The sequence below is a fragment of the Mirounga angustirostris genome, unplaced genomic scaffold (assembly GCF_029215605.1).
Source record: "Mirounga angustirostris isolate CCGP_5_RB_7025 unplaced genomic scaffold, mMirAng1.0.hap1 SCAF_6, whole genome shotgun sequence".
In the NCBI taxonomy this organism is placed as follows: domain Eukaryota; kingdom Metazoa; phylum Chordata; class Mammalia; order Carnivora; family Phocidae; genus Mirounga; species Mirounga angustirostris.
Window position 1 is genome coordinate 131,146,320 of NW_026991714.1, and position 18,329 is coordinate 131,164,648.

Consider the following 18,329-nt stretch of genomic DNA (forward strand, 5'->3'; position numbering starts at 1 on the left):
CTTGCATTTTGCACTCCTCTCAGGCTTCTTCTTGACCATGGGAAGGGGACAAAGAAAATGAGAACTTACTTGAGAATTCACCCTGTAGGTCTTGGCACTAAAAGACCTTGGAAGCCAGTGGGTGGGAATCCACCCCCTCTGAACTCCCTAAAACTGAATAAAGCAGAGACATTGTTTTTTTCTTGGTCTGTTGGAGCAGTCTCCCTCTGTAGAGAGTCTCTTCTCATTCTTCCTTTAATCCATGCTTCCAAGTACAATATTGTCATGGCTGTAATTACATAATCAGGTGAGAAAGTAATTCTTAAAGGCCAAATAACAATTTCTTTTTTAAGGTGTCAGAGCCTGTTCCATCAAAACAAGTCTGATGATGACAATGAATATAATCTATTATGTGTGTTCACCATTATTCTGTGATACTCTTTTCACGTAGAGCTTTGTTGTGGTTTCTTCACATCACTAACTCCAAACTACATTTCTTCTTAGTTGCTTTCCACTGATAAATCAAGAAACAAATATTCTTTCCAACACCCTCAGTTATATTATGGAAACATTGCTCTGAGCTGCGGGTTGGATGCATTTTCTTCAATATTTTCCTGGATGTAAAACATCCAACTCATACCTCATTATAATAATAACAACAGCATACCAGGTAATTTCTAAAACCGGTATTGTTGAAGAATATATTATGTCGGCTACAGATGCACTTCTAAATGTTCTGCCACCCACATTTTTTAAAGTAAAAGAAACAGGTGAAATTAATTATAATAATATATTTTATTTAACCAAAATACCTAAAATATTATCATTTTAGTATGTGCACCATTTGAAAGATTACTAATGAGATATTTTATATTTTTCCATACTAAATCTCCAAAATTCTGAGTGTATTTTACACTTCCCCCATATCTCAATTCATATGCTAAATTTTCACCAGAGATACTTGATCAGTATTTACATTTCATAAAATGTGCAGTCGAAAAAGTAGATTCACATACCCAAGTTATTCCAAACATACTTAAAAGTTTGCCAATAACAGAATTGGGTGTTGGTTTTTAAAGATTTTATTTATTTATTTGAGACAGAGAATGAGAGAGAGAGAGAGCACATGAGAGGGGGGAGGGTCAGAGGGAGAAGCAGGCTCCCTGCCGAGCAGGGAGCCCGATGCGGGACTCGATCCAGGGACTCCAGGATCATGACCTGAGCCGAAAGCAGTTGCTTAACCAACTGAGCCACCCAGGCGCCCGGGTGTTGGTTTTTAAATTGAAGTTCAACTTGGTTCAAATAAAATACAGTTAAACTTCAGCTCCTTAGTCCTACTGGCCACATTTCAAGTGCTCAGTAGCCATATGTGGCTAGTGGCCATAGTACTGGTTTGCATAACCCTAAATTATATATATATATATATAATTAATTAATTAATTGATTTATCTATCTATCTATCTATTGCTATATCTCTTTGTGGTAGGTATCATTCCCCCTGGTGCCTATGAGAGTACAGAGGTGCAGAGAATTTAGTAACTTGGCTCAGATCACACAGATAGTAAAATGGTAGAGCTATGTTTGAACCAGTCCATGTATATTTGAATAAAAAGGCCAGGCTCTCCCCACTATGCATTTTTTTCACATTTATTATTTTTTTTATTGAGGTCTAATTTATGTATAGTAAAATTTACCCGTTTTGGTATGCAGTTCTGTGAGTTTTGATAGGGGTATGCGGTTGTGTAACTACCACCATAATCAAGATAGAGGACTGTCACCCCAAAATATTTCCTTGATGGCCTTTTTGTAGCCAACCATTCTCCCACCCCAAATCACTGGCAGACCAGTCTGATTTCTTTCTCTCTCCTGTTTTGCCTTTTCTGGATTTTCATGTGATTGGAATTATACAGTAGATAGTCTTTTGAGTTTGGCCTCTTTTACTTAGAATCATGCATTTGAGAATCACCAATGTTGTTGAATATCAGTAGACGTTCCTTTTTTTTTTTTTTTTAATTTCTGAGTAGTATTCCATTATGTGGATGTGCCCTAGTTTGTTTATTCATTCACCAGTTGAAAGACATTAAAGTTGTTTCCAGTTCTATGTGGTAATGAATAAAACTTCTATAAACATTCATGTAAACATAAGTTTTTCTTTCTCATGGGTGAATACCTAGGAGTAGGATTGCTGGGTTGAATGTGATAGAATATGATTATAAAAAGCCACCAACCTGTTTCTAAAGTGGTATTCTCATTTTGCATCCCCACCTGAGATGTAAGAGTTCTGGTTGCTTCACATCTTCACTGACACTTGGCATGATCAGGTGTGTGTGGGGGGTGGGGGGGGGCACTGTGAGAGGAGCCTAGTAGTACCTTAGTGTGGGTTTTATTTGAATTTCCTAATGACTATGTGGAACTCACTAGGATGGATAAAATGAGACTCTCTGAGTCATCTTAAGTGTTCTGCTTTCTTTGCCCATCTTATTGATGTTCCCTTGCTTTCCCTGTCCCTTGTGCCTGCTCCCCACCATTGCTTTATCATGAACTTGAGTGACCCATCTTTGGCCAGATGGACAGCTGCTTATAGACTCCACAGGCACATCTTTCCCCGCCTTACCTTCATCGGTCCCTCACCACCAGTCCCACTCTAGGGACAGCCCAAGGCAGACCATGGTAATTGCTTTTCTCAGCAGAGCCCTGGTTTCCTTGTCCTAAGGGCCCAGGGAGGTGAGCAACAGATGCCCATAGCACCTGGACTCAGTGCTCTGCCAAGAGGCTGCTGTCAGTTCCCCTTCGTACCTCAAATTGATTCCCAGAAGGAAAGTGGGCCACACAGGCTTGTACGTGTACTGCCATCTTCTGTGGACATCATCCCAAGCTGGTGCCCTTCTCTTTGAATTCTGGGACCGGCAGCTGCAAGCCATGCTTCTGATTTTAAACAACAGTGGGAGGAAACATGGTCAGAGTTTATCAGATGCCAAGTACCTCCTTGGGTGTCTCATTCTCTCATTCCTTTATATCGTATGTAGTGAGGCTCAGTAGTGTTTCGTGATACTTTTGCGTCAGAGACATACATGTGCCTACATGTGCGCACATGCATGTGTACATGGGTATGAGTCCTAGGCTGTAGCATACATGCATTTTGTACTGGGGTTGCAGTCAAAAAGTTTGAAAGCTGTTGGCCTAGGGCACACAGAAGCAAAGTGCCCTCTAAACTTATAGGCTATTTATACACGATTTAGAGCCAAGAAGCAATTCAGGATTAATGTAAGGGTTTTGAGCAATCCAAATAAAAATCAGAAGTGTTCTGATTCTTTCAGACTGGAGGGAGATAGCTCATATTCAACTATAGGAGAAAGTCCTTCAGAGCTGCAGATGGCTTCCCTGGAAATCTCTCCTTCCTGTGTCTTTTCAGACCCCATTCTCCAGATTCTGCTCTCAGAATATGTAGGGAATGCAAAAAATGCCCATTCGAGTGGTGGGGTGCTCAGTGAGAAAATGTGGTAGTGACCATTCCGTTTTCCAAAGACACTCATCCAGAAGAACCCAAGAGGCAACTGAATGGCTAGTAATTCATGCTGTGATGCATTCAGCTAGGAGGCAGTGGATGGGGGTGACAAGAGCTCCACAGGAGCAGGCTCAGAAATCTAAGTCGGACTTGTAAATTTCTCCAGGGAGGTAGACACCAAGGCCCTGGGCACATGTTGGAGGGGACCAGCTGGCTTACAGGAGAGAGTTCTCTAGAATCATTATCTGGTGGTCCAACAGAAAAAGTACCAGCTCCATGGCTAAAGAAAATACCAAAAGGCCTCCATCAGACAGATGGTTCTATCCATTCTCTGTGAGGAATAAATTGGTAGTCAGGTTTAAGAGAAACACTTTTGCTGTTGGTTTTTAAAGACTGAGGTGATAGGAGAGCCTCAGAGCCCCTAGATGAGCATAGAAGATGCCAGTCTTCCCAAAATGGCAGTGACTTTAAGCAGCTAGGGCAGGGAGGGTTTGTCCGGTAAGGACAGAACTCTGACACCAGTGTCCCTCCTCCCACCTTGGCTTCTGTCCGTACCCACCCTCTGTTCAGGTTAGGAATTTAATCATTCCTTTTTTGGCCATTTGTCAAATTCCCCTGGTGGTGTCCTTCCCAGATAAATTCTGTTCTCCTCTTGACATTCTTTGTCCATTTTTTGTTTGTTTTTATCTGCATTGGCATTCTTTTTCAAGGGCAGTCCGGTTACTTTAAAAAAAAAAAAAAGCAAAAACAAACTTATTTCACCTACTAAATTATGTCATTAAAAAAATAAAAGAGCTCACTTCTATGAAATTCTTTCCCACTGGTATTCTCTCAGTTAACCATGATCCTCAAAGAATGGGGAATAAATACACTTAAAATTCTGAGCTATCTCTTTCCAGAAAACCTATCATTCAACCTCATGTTTATATACATTTAAATGAGTTGACTTGCCCTTTGGCTTTGGAACATGCTGAGATTGTACAGGAAGTTAGGGAATCTTTCTTTGAGATACTGTTGTCATTCAGAATATCTGTTCTTATTGCCCAAAATGTAGACATGGAAGGAATAAAAGTTTGAGTTGAATCTGACTTACTCTAGAACATTTCTGAATCATAAATTTCTTTTAATTCTCTAGTTTCTTGTTTTGTGGCGATGATCTTCTCCCTTCTTAATATCAAGGGTATGCAAATTCCAGTAGATCAGGAACTCTGGCAAGAGTGCTCTGCATTATCTCATGTATCCATGCTTAGCCAGCTGAGGAAAAAGAGGAAGGGCAGAGTTGATTTTGTCTATTTCAAAGTGACCATTGGCTGAGACCCAAAGGTGACATGGAAATTATGCAGGATCACACAAAGATGGATGCCAGGTCACCAAGCTGGGTCGTCTGCCTGAAAATATCTGCCTCACTACTAATCAGGAGGCTAAACTTCCAGCCTTAAGGACTATACCTTAATGCTTTCAAAATCTGCCTACAAGCTCCTCCTGAGCCAAAGTACATGTTCCACAGAAGGGGTAACCCCTTTGGTTGTTATCAACCACTGCCACCTCAGAGGGAATGTTAATTGTTAATCAAGGATAAGATCCTATGAACAGAATGCAGAAACACGTAAAGTGGGAAAAGCACATGGGTAAAAGGGCAGTGGGATATCTGGGTCAGGGGCAGGTGGTAGAGGGTGAAGAGATGAACTTAAAGTTCTCCCAAAGACCACATGGTATATGGCATTTCTCACTATGTTCCTCCTCTTCTCTTCTTTTATACCCCCAACACCCTGTGGGAGGTGCTGGGGCTTCTCCCAGGGCTTCTCCAAGATTATCAGCATTTGGCCCAACATGGTTCTCCATCTCTTGCCCTTTTTCCTAGGTAGCAGGTATCAAAGGGATATTCTTGGCAAACAAGAAAGTGGATGACCAGGTGAAGACATACATCACTTACAACAAGGGCAGAGACTGGCGCCTACTTCAAGCCCCAGATGTGGACCTGCGTGGAAGTCCAGTACACTGCTTGCTGGTCAGTCACCCCATCTCACATGAAGTCCACAGGGCAAGCTGGTCACCTGGGGATGTCCCATCAGGGGCTTTCTTCCAGTAAGGGGTCTTAGGAACTTGGCTGGTGCCGGGCAGGCATTTCCCACAACCCCCAGGGCGATGATCTCCGGGCTCAGACTGCCATACCACTTGGATGGAAAGCTCAGTTGAAACTCACGGGCTTGTACTGAGAATACATTATGTACTCCAACTCTTAGTAAGATAAAGACATGTTTAAGAGACAGTGCCTGCATTCCAGGGTCCCAGACAGGGCTCAGGAGTAGAAACACACCTGCTAACTGCTACTGATATGATTCAGTTTGATAAGTGCTTGATAGATATCAAGGTAAGCAAAAGTTGCCTTGCCAGCCCAGGAGAGGTCAGGCTGGTGTGTCCACATGGGACAGTGGTTACTCTGTCAGCATTCCCAGGGTGTGCCAGGTGTATGGAATATTGGGGTAGGCACTCTGGAGGACATGATGCATAAGAAGTTTTCTCTGCCCTCAGATGTGTCAGCTCTAGGTGGGGAGGGAAGGCAGATCATTAACAGTGAAATTCATGGACCCTCTGTGGTGTCTTAGGAAGGACCTGTGTGAGCAACTCTTCCAAGGCCTCGGAAATGGTTATGTTTCTCTCAGCAAAAAGTTGCCTTTTGCCATTGTTAAAAAGGTTTATTACCAACTTTCCACATTGTAGACATTATGTTAATAATAACTGAGGATATGGGGGCGGACAGGGACTTTCCTTTTTTTTTTGTAGATTTCAGTCTAACCCCCTCTTTTCAGCTGGGGTTCCAGGCAGATCAGAGTCAAATGCGCACCCACCTAGGAGCTGGTCATAGTGTGAGTTTTCTTTTTTCCTAAGCCTTACCCATGGCTTTATCTTATTTTCCTAACCTAATTTTCTCCTTTCCCCAATTTCATCATTCTCTTGTTTTTATTTATTATATAGGATACCTATCTATAAATCCCTCATCCTTTTTCAGAACACCTAAAAAAGGACAAATGAGTAAATAACTTTCCATTAGTTTTAGACAGTGTCTTCAAACATTTTAGGTAAAACTGAAGTAACATTATAAACAGGAATCAAATAATGTGAAGGAGAAACAGAAACAATCTGGTTGAAGAAGAGGGTAGAGGGCCTGGAGACTGCTTCACTTAGCTTCCCCTCTGCATCCCTCCCGGTGGCTGCCTCCAGCTCTAAAAAGCAGGATGTGATGGTCAAGATCAGAAACAGGGGGAGGTCAGGATCATTCTGTGGGAGGGAATGGTCGGGGAGGCTTCCTAAGGCTGACCGTGGACTGGACTTTGATGGATGGGACATGGATGAGGAAGGGAGGGGAGGCCTGCAGTTGTGATGGGGGCACCTTCTGATATGAACATACTAGCTGCCTCAGGCAGAAATGTCTCCTGCCCAAATCTTAGGGTGCGACTGTTTCTGGAAGCCTTATCTCTGGTGGGGCAGGGGTATGTGTCAGAAGTTTGCCGGAATGAAGCTGTTTTCTTCTCCATTTTAGCCCTTCTGCTCCTTACACCTGCACTTGCAGATCTCTGAAAATCCGTATTCCTCAGGAAGAATTTCTAGCAAAGAGACAGCCCCGGGACTCGTGGTGGCTACAGGTAAGAAAGACATTCCCTGTGCTTCTTCGTCCCTGACAGCTTCTGGAATATTTATCACCTTTTTGGACTCATTTGAGCATTTGGATGAAAGTGATGGGCACTCCCCCCAGAAAATAGGCAGGGTTATGGAACCAGTCTCATGACCCAGGAAAAGAGCTCCAGACACTTGTAACTTCTAGGTTACTGCGCATCCCACACAGTCACAGAGCTGTTCCCTGTGCTTAGCAAGAGGCCAGAGTTCCTCTCAAAGTAAACTGACTGATCAGAAAGCTTGTTTGTCATAGGGAATTCTCACTTTAAGACACCTTTGATATATGAACTTCCCAGCTCACCAAATATAAGTTGGGGCAATTTTCTCTTTACACAGAGAATTCTTTGCAAAGGCTTTCACCCCAGAGCTGTTTTTAATCAGGAGGTCTCTGGTGCATGTAAAGGTTTGTTTACACATGATTAACCACTTGGCCGAGAGTCTGGGGGAAAGGGCAAAAAAACCCCTAAGGTTGCATTGTTGGAACCACTGTCCACTGATCATCAATCAGAAATGAAGATAAAGCAACTCTGAAATGAAAATGAAAGTCTCTGGGGAATGTGCTCTGATTAGCATGCGTTTGATTTACATGTACCTTTCAGGAATACATTGATGCCATAAAGCAAGGCAGGCTTCTAATCTCCGAAGTTAGAGTTCTGGTGTTAGGCTTTTCTCTAATGAAAGCAGATAAATTCACAGTGACTTCCTGAGATGGCACATTTTGTCTTGTCTCATCAACCTGAACCTCTGGCTCCTGGTCACTGCTCTCCTAGACACGACTTCCTTCTCCATGCCCCCAGCTGCAGGAACTTTGAAACACCATCGGTGACTGACCACGTGGATCAGATTTGCAGCGAGAGTAGTTCTCGAGCATTCCAGGCCATTTCTCTCAACCCCGTAGGGATTGAATCCCTGTATGGAACACCACTGGCTTCAGGACAGGCTTCAGTCCAGGTTAGCGAGCGACGAGGCTCTGTTGCTGTTCTGGCTTGGGGAGTGATCCCCACACTCCCTAAGCCTTGTGGGTTAGACCTCCCAACTCAGGGACTGCAGCACTCTCTGCCTCTCCTCCAGGCCTGCTGGACACCCTGGCTTGGAATAGAAGCAACATGGAAAACAGTAATCAAAAAAAAAAAAAGAAAAGAAAGAAAGAAAAGAAAACAGTAATCAATAATAAAAGTTAATATTATTTAGTATGCCAACTACATAGCCAGGCATTGTCCTATGTGACTTAACCACTCTGAACTTCAGTATTTTTATTGGCAAAGTGGGGTTGACAGTATTGACATAACAGAATTGAAGGATTAAATGAAGAACTAGATTTAAGGTGCTCGGACAGTGCCTGGGACATACTGAATGCTCAATACACATTAGCTCTTATCATCAGTAATATTACAGAAATTTAACCCTGGTCTTGTATCAGAAGACTGTGATTTGTGCATCTCCTTCAACAGAATCCATAAATCATATGCATACACTAGGCCTACGATGACTGAATGAATATACTCAGGAATGCTGGTGTCCTGCTTTCTGAGCTGAGCTCTGACACTAGCCTTGTGAATTTGGCTTAGTTCTTCAACCACTGGGCTTTGTTTTCATTTATAAAACAGGTTTCTTTTTTTCCTACCTTGTGGGAGTTTGTAAAAATTAGGGCTAGAAGAGTATGTCCACAAGATCCAGCAGGGTGCTCAGAGCATAGTGAGGTGGGATTAGTTGTAGATTTTGCCTGTGACCATTGTGTGCCGCTAAATTAGTCGCATGTTAAGCCTTTATAAATTAACAAACATGGACACATTAAAGATGGTTTTTATTTTATTTTATTTATTTATTAGAGAGAGAGAGCAAGAGCAAGGAGGAGGGGCAGAGGGAGAGGGAGAATCAGACTCCCCACTGAACAGGAAGCCCGACGTGGGGCTCGATCCCAGGACCCCGGGATCATGACCTGAGCCAAAGTCAGACACTTAACCAACTGAGCCACCCAGGCGCCCCAAAGATTTGTTTTTGAAAGGGTTTTGTCCGTAGACACTTGACCCTTGAACAACATGGGGCTTAAGGGTACCGATCCCCACATAGTCGAAAATCCACATATAACATGTGAGTCCCTGAAACTCTACTACTAATAACCTACTGTTGACCAGAAGCCTTACCAATAATATAAATAGTCGATTAACATGTATTTTATATGTTATATGTACTGTATTCTGTATTCTTACAATCAAGTAGGCTAGAGGAAAGAAAATGTTATTAAGAAAATCATGAGGAAGAGAAAATACATTTACAGTGCTATACTGTGTTTACTGGAAAAAAAAAAAAAATCACAAGTGGACCTGCACAGTTCAAATTCATGTTGTTCAAGGGTCAACTGAATATCAGAATTTACTAATGCTCTTTTCCTCTCCCCTTTGTAACATTTATAACTTTGTATGGCTCCTTGCCATACAAATGGCCCTGGGACGTTGGGAGGGATGTAACACAGCTGAACAGATCCCGACAGAAAGCCAGCCCTGGGTCATGGACACATGCCTCCTCATGCCCAGCTTCTCCTTACTGTGCTTGTCTGCTATCCCTGGGAGGTTGTTGGCTGTCAGGAAAATAATTACGAAGTCAGCCATGGATGTCTTCAGTGGCTGGCATGGAGCCTGTCTCTCCAGGGCTCTTTTGCACATCCTGTCATTTCACCTGCCTCTGGGTGTCTGTGACCCTGGGCTCCCTCCCGTCTGCTCCCGCTGCTCACCGCCTCTTCCCCTTCGCTCTGAGGTGTGGGCTCAGGGGAGCTGTGTGGAGGCCAGGAGCCATCTCTAACTCCAGTGGAAGCCGTCTCAGAAGGCAGATGGCATTCCAGTCTGGAGAGTTTGACAATTGCCCGTAGCCAGCAGGTACGCCAGGGTCCTAAATATTCTTACCACTGTGCTTTCAAGCCTACGCGTCAAGACCCCCGGTCTTCACGGTGCCTCACGGTGTGCAAAGCATTCTCGTGCTTCAACTGCACGGCAGCTCTGTGATGCGGAAAAGGTGATGCGTCTTCTCCTCAGTTTACAGATGAGGTGATGCAGGAGGAAGAGGAAGAGGTCTCAGGCCCACACCGACACGCACTCTGGCTCTAGTTCTCTTCTGTCCAGCCAGAACTAGTCCTGAGCCCCCTCACGTGCTGGCTGCATGCTACCCCCCGGCTCCGTACCAGGCTTCCTAGAAACTGAAGCTCCATGGAGGCACGTTCCTCCCTGCAGTGCATTGTGCACTGTCTGCTTCCTTTTTCACTGAGCCCTTAATCCTCTGAATGGGCATCTGGGCTGGTGAGAGAAGCATCTCTTACTCCAGAGGACTACAGAATTCTCTCCCTCTCTTTATGTCTTTTTTTTTTTTCTTTCTTTTTTTTGCACAAGTGTTTAAGAAGTAAAGAAAGGTAGCCCTGGGAGGAAATGGGAGTTTTTACAAGTTGTTTAAAGCTGCCAAAAAGGGCAGTGGAACCTTCAGGATTTACCAGCTAAGCCATTGGTGAGAGAAACTCTGTGTTCCTCTGTGTGTCTCTCCTTCCTCTCTCCCATTGCACCACTTCAGTGGGGAACATCAGTAGGGAATAGCTACATCTTCTTCCAACCTGACCAGAGACCACTTTGGGGAGCCTCCTGGTTTCACTTTGCCAGTGAGGCATTTTCTTCAAGTCTTCCTTTTCTGACACCAGAACCAAATTATTCCTATCAGAGATTCCCCATGGGGCCACTTAGGAACTGCCCATGTTCTTAGATCCAACTGTCCTGGATACAGCTTTTCCCGTCCCTTCCTCTGGGAATGAACTTTCTGGTTCCTGCTGTCAGCAGCATTTCTTTCAGGACTCCTTTCAGTTGACCTAAGATATTTCCAAAAACAGACTTCGCTTATGAGCCTTGGATTCTCATCACCACAACACCTCTAAAATCAGTCTGGTGGAACTTTGAAAGAGGGGCTTAGATAGTTGACAGAACCAGCTCCTACAGAGGGTATGAGATGATGAGAGAGACCCTAAGAAGCCATGACGGGGACAGCAGATTCCAGGTCAAGGGTGACTCTGCACCTGCCTCCGTCTCTCGCTCTCGACCACCTTGGTAGACATGACTGATTGATTACCATGCTCTGTTCTTTTGAAACCAAATCTGGCTTCAGAATCCTTCTTAGCAGGCAACCATCACCAAATGATTGGAGTTGACATTCTCTGTCCCATCCCTCTTTTCTTTCTTCATCTGTGTCTTCCAAAAACCCTATCTGGAGAGTTGAATTCCAGATTCCAGAAAGATCTCCACAGAGCTGCTCACTGTGCCTCTCCCTACCCCTCTCGCACCTACTGCCTGAGCTGTGAGTCCCAGGGTTATTTTTGGAAGCCTGAGTGTCAAAACAAGTTGGCTAGCTGTGTATGCCCTGGTGCTGATGGGAGCTTGACAAGCTGTATCCTGGCTTTAATTTCTCATTTTGAAGCATTAAATGTCAGGAGCTCAATTAACATTTTCATTATTGCATTTTTATTGTGCTCTTATTTAGGCTACAGATGTGTGGGAGCTAACATTCCCTTCTTGCTATTTTTAAAGAAAAAAATATCAGCCAAAATGATAAATTCTTACATCTTTAGGGTACTTTCCTGGTTCTTGATACCTCCCCAGATGCACATCAACATCGGAACATGACTTAATCATTTGTTGACTCATTCATCCATTCCACAATTATTTATTGAGCAATTAACTACTACATTTGGGGCACTCTTCTGGGCTCTGAGGTGGGGGGTACCCATTGGGGATCCTTGGGCAACATAGGTAGAATAGAAAATCTTGATCACTGCCTTTTTTAATGAACATAACCACAAGGTGATGATGTGCAAGGGGAAGAAAAAGAATGGGAAAGAAAGAATGAAGGGGTGATGGGATAGAGGCAGTTAAGAGTGGCACAAACCAGATGCCTTCTTTTCCTGCCCTACTTGATGGCCATGATCTGCTGAGTACGGTCATTTTATTCTGGGCACCCTGTAAACTTGGTTACGTAGTCTATAATATTGGGTCATTCAGCTGCTTGGCATTCAAGGGACAAGTGGACATGTTTAAGTTGGATGCACACTCACATGTATACACATGGACACACACACACACACACACACACAGGTTTTCCTTAGGCTACAATTATACATGAGGAGGAAGTTGTCCTTAGGCCCAGCTTCTGCACGAATGTCTACTGTTCCACTCTTTGCCACCTTCAGGAGCACCTATCATGATCAATTTTAGGAGACTGTTGGTAACAGCATGAATACTTCAAGAGATCCAAGCTCATTAATATCGAGTCTTTGATTCTTACCATTTAAAGATGCATTCCTGTCATATTATTTACTTTGGTTCCCGTATTGTTTTTTTCTTCTTGCTGGGTTTTTGATATGATACCAAGAAAGTACTACACACATCAACTTTATTTTTATTTATTTTTAAAGGAATTTTTAAAAGTTAATTAATCATTGTTTTTAGTAATCTCTGCCCCCAATGGGGGGCTCAAACTCATGACCCCGAGATCAAGAGTCGCATGCTCTTCTGACTGAGCCAACCAGGCACTCCACGTCAACTTTAAACATAACTTGGAAAACCTTTACTCTCTGCTGCCTTCCCCCCCAGTCCCAAATCTGCAAACAATTACAAACGATCTGCTTATGTTTCAGGCAACATTGGCCCGGAGCTCTCATATACTGATATTGGTGTGTTCATCTCTTCTGATGGGGGCAACACATGGAGACAGGTAACTGGGAAAATCGGGGACAGGGAAGAGGCATTTAGGGCCATTTCTGCCCTCTCTTTTTCCTATAGATTCTCAGGCTCAGTATGAGTGGTTGCAAAAAAAAACGTGGAAGCAACTGTTCAGTTTGGTCCATTTTGGCTGACAGATGAGCAGTGGGGTAAAATGGAAGCATTGGGTAAGGAATAGGAAGAACCAGAATTTTCCCATTTTTTCCATTCTTTCATTCAGCAGTAAGTATGGGACGGCCACTGGATGCTAAGTACTCTGCTGGTTTCTGGGGATACAACTGATGAAATTGTTCTTATCATTAATGTGCCATGGGATCTGGGCAGATAGGTCTCTTTACCTTGCTGGATCTGTTTCTTTATCTACAAGATGAGCAGGTTAGAATACTAAAAGCACAAAGCTGTGGAAGTCTCTGGTGGGTTAAGTATTATGTAGGCCCAGCCTTAAGTAAGTATGAAGCAGATTAATAGATACATCACTACATGAAAAATTAATTCAATTTTACAAACATTTGTAGCACACTGTCCAATAGAACTTTCTGCAAAGATGGAAATGTTCTCTGTCTGTGCCATCCCATGTGGCTATTGAATACTTGAAATGTGGCTAGTGTGACAGAGGAACTGAATTTTTTATTTTATTTTAATCAATTTAAATCGTCTCATGTGGCCACTGTATTGAACAACACAGATGGATACAATGTCAGCTAGGTGTCAAGTACAAACCTGAGGAGGCAGTTGAATATTTTGGAGTCCTTTTCCTCAAGGAGTTCAAAATTAAGTAGAGAAAACAGCTTCATAAATAACTAACTGTAGTTTAGAGTGATTTTTTTTTAAGAGAGAGAGAAAGCACCCATGAGTAGTGGGCAGGGGCAGAGGGAGAGGGAGAGAATCTTAAGAATTGTAAGAGAATCTTACATGGGGCTTGATCTCACGACCCTGAGATGGTGACCTGAGACGGAATCAAGAGTCAGATGCTTAACTGAGCCACCCAGGTGCCCCTGATTGTATTTTAGTAGCATTTTTAGCCTGCAGGGCAAAGGGAGGAATTGCTTCTACTGGGAGAAACTGGGAAAGATTTCACAAGAAGAGTTGACATTTTACTAAGTCTTAAAGGTGAAAGGTTTTCACCTGAGGAAGATGAAGGAGGAACACTGAACGTCTTGATGTAGGTGCAGCCACCATCTGCAATCTAGTTGGACAAGTTCCAACTTGGATCCCTATATGAAGCTGTCATCACCATCACCAGCATCACCATCACCACCCCCATTGCCACCACGGTCACCACTACCACTATCAAAAGAAAAATTTACCAAGAACCCACCAGATGCAACCAGCTATTTTAATTAAGTACTATAAGGCATACAACAAAGAATAAGGTTCCTACCCACAAGGCCATAATTAGGTAGATGAGAAGCAGATACATAATTCAGAACATATCTTCAGAATAAAAGATAATCTCTTTTAAGTGTCAAATGAGGATGGAAACTAGAACTTCAACTCTTCTGGGACAGAAACTCCTAGCAACAAACCATTGTCCCTCCAACTCAAGAAATAGCTCACCTGGCTGGGTGGCCACTGCAACATTCCTTCCTTGTGTTGTTACTACTTTGGTTTTCTCTTTCTTTTTCCAAATAGCTAAGGATTCCAGTTTCCACTCCAGTGTTGGACAGGGCAATTGTTAGCAGTGGCCAGAGTGATAGAGAAGAAAGTGAAAAGATAATGGTGTCTCTCTCTCCCCCATGCCAAGAATCTTGTACCCCTCATCCTTAGACTTCATTTCAGCCTCTCCATTATGTGGCTTAGCACAGAGCCCACCTTTGAGCTCTGCAGAGAAAACACTGGCATGATAGGCTCAGAGTCCATTTCTATCTGATACAGAAATGAGTCACCCTGAGGTCCTTTTTGCATTGAGACTACCATTAGTGTGGACATTTTTATTTCCTTAAAAGGCAAATGTGAGAAAGGAAACCAATTGAGAGGTTAAGCCTGAGAATCCATTTACTTTTTCTCTATGGTGTTCCCTGGGGCATATATACAGGAGACCCCATTCCTCCTATTCCCTCCCTTTTAAATATGTTTATACCCCCTGACCTTTTCTACTATGGTTCACTTAATCCACCATCCCAACCTCTCCATCTAGGCTGTCAGAACAACCAGTAGTGGTTAAGAGCTACAGGAATTGTCCAATTCCACTTTCTTCTAGAAGATCTAAAGTAGGAGGTTGGTTTTCAGCTGCAGAAATGTTTTTTCCTGTTTCAGGTTGGAGATACGATAGTTATATATAATAAAAGCACTGATACATGTGGGATTACATCTGACATTCTCATAGCTCAGAGCCTGGCATCATAATAGGTGCTTAGGAAATGCGTATGGGTAGATGGATGAATGGATCACTGAATGCATGAATGAATGAGTGGACAGATGAATAGGTAATGGACAAAGGGATGAATCAAAGAATGAATAACTCTGGATCCTTGGAAGCACTGTGTTCCAATGCACATTCAGAGTAAAGATCTGCAAGGGCCCAACTTAGGCCTTCATCCAGTTTGCATGGAAACCTAGGAAGTGGTGGCTCAGTCTAAGAAGTCGGTCATCATGTATATCATAATGTCTAGAGAAATTGTCTTTACACTCCTAGACAGTTTATGAACAACACTGTAAGATACAGACCATTTATAAATTGGCAAAAATCTGCATAGATGAGAAAGAAGACAGAGCTGAGTAGTAACTTACTCGGATGCCAAGACGGGGAAGCATTTTTGAAGTCATATTTTTCCTTTGGGTTATCTAGCTGAGCATCTTGTTGTCTCAGCTTCTTGTAGCACACTGGTTCACAGTACCAGTGGAGGGAGCCCTGGAAATACCATTTGAGTGGCCTTGGGAGAATTATTTGTTCTCTCCAAAGCCCATGTCCTCATCTATTAAGTGGGGATAATAGTATTTGCCAAACTACCTGATAGGGTTGTTGGAAGGCTCAGAACCTAGATGAAACCATATTTGTGAAAGACTTTGTAAACTGTAAGCACTATGCAAATGTAAGGTGTTGCTAAGATTGTTGTTGTTGTTGTTGTTGTTCCAGATCTTTGATGAAGAGTACAATGTCTGGTTCCTAGACTGGGGTGGCGCCCTCGTGGCCATGAAACACACACCTCTACCAGTCAGACATTTGTGGTAAGGACAGCTCCCTACCCTATTAATAAGCAATTTTTTTTTTTTTTTTTTTTAGTGGGAAGTGTTGGGACCAGTTTTTCTGCATGACTTTATACCCATTTACCCATTTCCTCTACCATTTATTCATCCATCCATCCATTTATTACACATCTCATCATCTAACCCTTAGGTAGCAGTGGTAGGCCAGAAATTTAGATGGGGAAGTATGATGATTAGAACAGGGTGGTAGGAATGGGGGCTTGGATAAGCAGAAAAGACCAGAAAGGACCTGTGAGTTCAAGCAGCCAAGATTAAGAATCTAAAATATAGGAAATGGAAATTGCTGCAAGAAGAATGTTAGGTTCATGTAGTAGATATGAAATTCAGTTCTAGATAATTTGAGTTTAAATGTCTGTGAATATTAAGCAGAGATGATGATTTTTCAAATACATTCATCTGAAGGTCAGGACAGAGGTCTGGGCTGACACTCTAGATTTGGAGACATTAGCCATTAGATGGTAGGTGAAGCCATGGCAGTGGGCCCAATGCCTCAGAAGAGTGGGTACAACAAGGAGAAACCAGGGATTCCTGCAGAACACTGTTAAATACCAACACACAGAGCAGAAAATAAATTATGGAACAGGCCAAGAAGAAGTAGACAAAACAATAAAAACACAGGACAAATGTTTTCTTTTTTTTTTAAGATTTTATCCATCAGAAAGGATGAATACCCAACTTTTACATCAACATGGATGGGACTGGAGGAGATTATGCTAAGTGAAATAAGTCAAGCAGAGAAAGTCAATTATCATATGGTTTCACTTACTTGTGGAACATAAGGAATAGCATGGAGGACATTAGGGGAAGGAAGGGAAAAATGAAGGGGGGGAAATTGGAGGGAGAGATGAACCATGAGAGACTATGGACTCTGAGAAACAAACAGGGTTTTAGAGGGGAGGGGGTGGGGGGATGGGTTAGCCCGGTGATGGGATTAAGGAGGGTACGTATTGCATGGAGCACTGGGTGTTATACGAAAACAATGGATGGTTGTATGACTTCAAAAATATCAAAAGCTAATGATGTATTGTATGGTGACTAACATAACATAATAAAATAAAATTAAAAAAAGATTTTATCTATTTGACACAGATAGACACAGCGAGAGAGGGAACACAAGCAGGGGAGTGGGAGAGGGAGGAGCAGCCTTCCCACTGAGCAGGGAGCCTGATGCGGGGCTTGATCCCAGGACCCCGAGATCATGACCTGAGCCGAAGGCAGCCACTTAACGACTGAGCCACCCAGGTGCCCCAGGAGAATTATTTTCATGGATGCTGAAGAAAGGGGTGATCAGTAGCACCAAATTCTATAATCAGACCAAATTAGTTATGGAATGAAAAACAATCTAAGATAAAGCAATATAGAGGAGTAAAGGAAGTCATTGTGATCTGTGTCAGAGTAGATTCAAAAGAGAAGTGGGATTGAAAGGTAGATTACAGTAGATTTATGAATGAAATGAATGATGAATGAATGAATGAATGAATGAATGATAAGCAATGGAGTGAAGTGGAGACAGTGTAGATAACTCTCAATAAAGTCAATTATGGAATGAGGCTGAGTGTGTATATGCATGACCCTCCAGTGAGGACAAAGATCTGTGAGAATATATTTTGATGATGATGATGAGAAAGATCTGTGAGAATATATTTTGATGATGATGATGATGATTCTGTTGTTTGTTTTGGCTTTTGGCAGGGGATGAATAAGTATCGTGTGTTTATATGCTGAAGGGGAAGAATTTCAGGCTTCAGATGCAGCAGAGTGAATATTTGAGAGTGAAAATTTGTCAGTAGAGGGTATGCTATCTAGAGTACAGTTGTTGGGATGAGCCATGAGCTGGAGGATGGACTCTGGCTTAACTCCCAGATCCTTGATTTTGGGAGACTAACCCTTTAAAGTAAGAGTTTTACTGGGAAACATCAGATTGTAATCAGTAAAAGATATAGGACTTCCAGGTGCCAAATTCAAGCTTAAGTCACCCTGGCAAGGACTTAAGAAGGTTTCTCTCAGTTATTAAGTTAAACCGTATCATCTTGCCATTTTTGTTGGTCAAAACTGGTCAAATATCATCAGTTTCTTAGAACTCGAGCTAACAAAGTCCAGTGGTTTTATCTACCACTCTGTCTTCATACAGAGAGATTATGAGATTAAATTTTGAAAAGATGCATGGAGCCATTTGTAAGGAAAAGTACTCTACCAACTCAAGAATAAGCTTGTAC

At 42.6% G+C, this 18,329-nt stretch overlaps 1 protein-coding gene across 1 annotated transcript in view; it reads left to right on the forward strand.

Moving 5' to 3' along the window:
- The window catches only part of SORCS3 (sortilin related VPS10 domain containing receptor 3), a 572,838-nt gene that overhangs the window by 473,669 nt on the left and 80,840 nt on the right, over nucleotides 1-18,329 (forward strand). Inside the window, exons 10-13 of the mRNA XM_045876297.2 lie at nucleotides 5,346-5,492; nucleotides 7,026-7,128; nucleotides 12,822-12,898; nucleotides 15,983-16,074. Of these exons, the coding sequence (XP_045732253.1) occupies nucleotides 5,346-5,492; nucleotides 7,026-7,128; nucleotides 12,822-12,898; nucleotides 15,983-16,074 (419 nt within the window). The remainder of the gene's footprint in view (nucleotides 1-5,345; nucleotides 5,493-7,025; nucleotides 7,129-12,821; nucleotides 12,899-15,982; nucleotides 16,075-18,329) is intronic.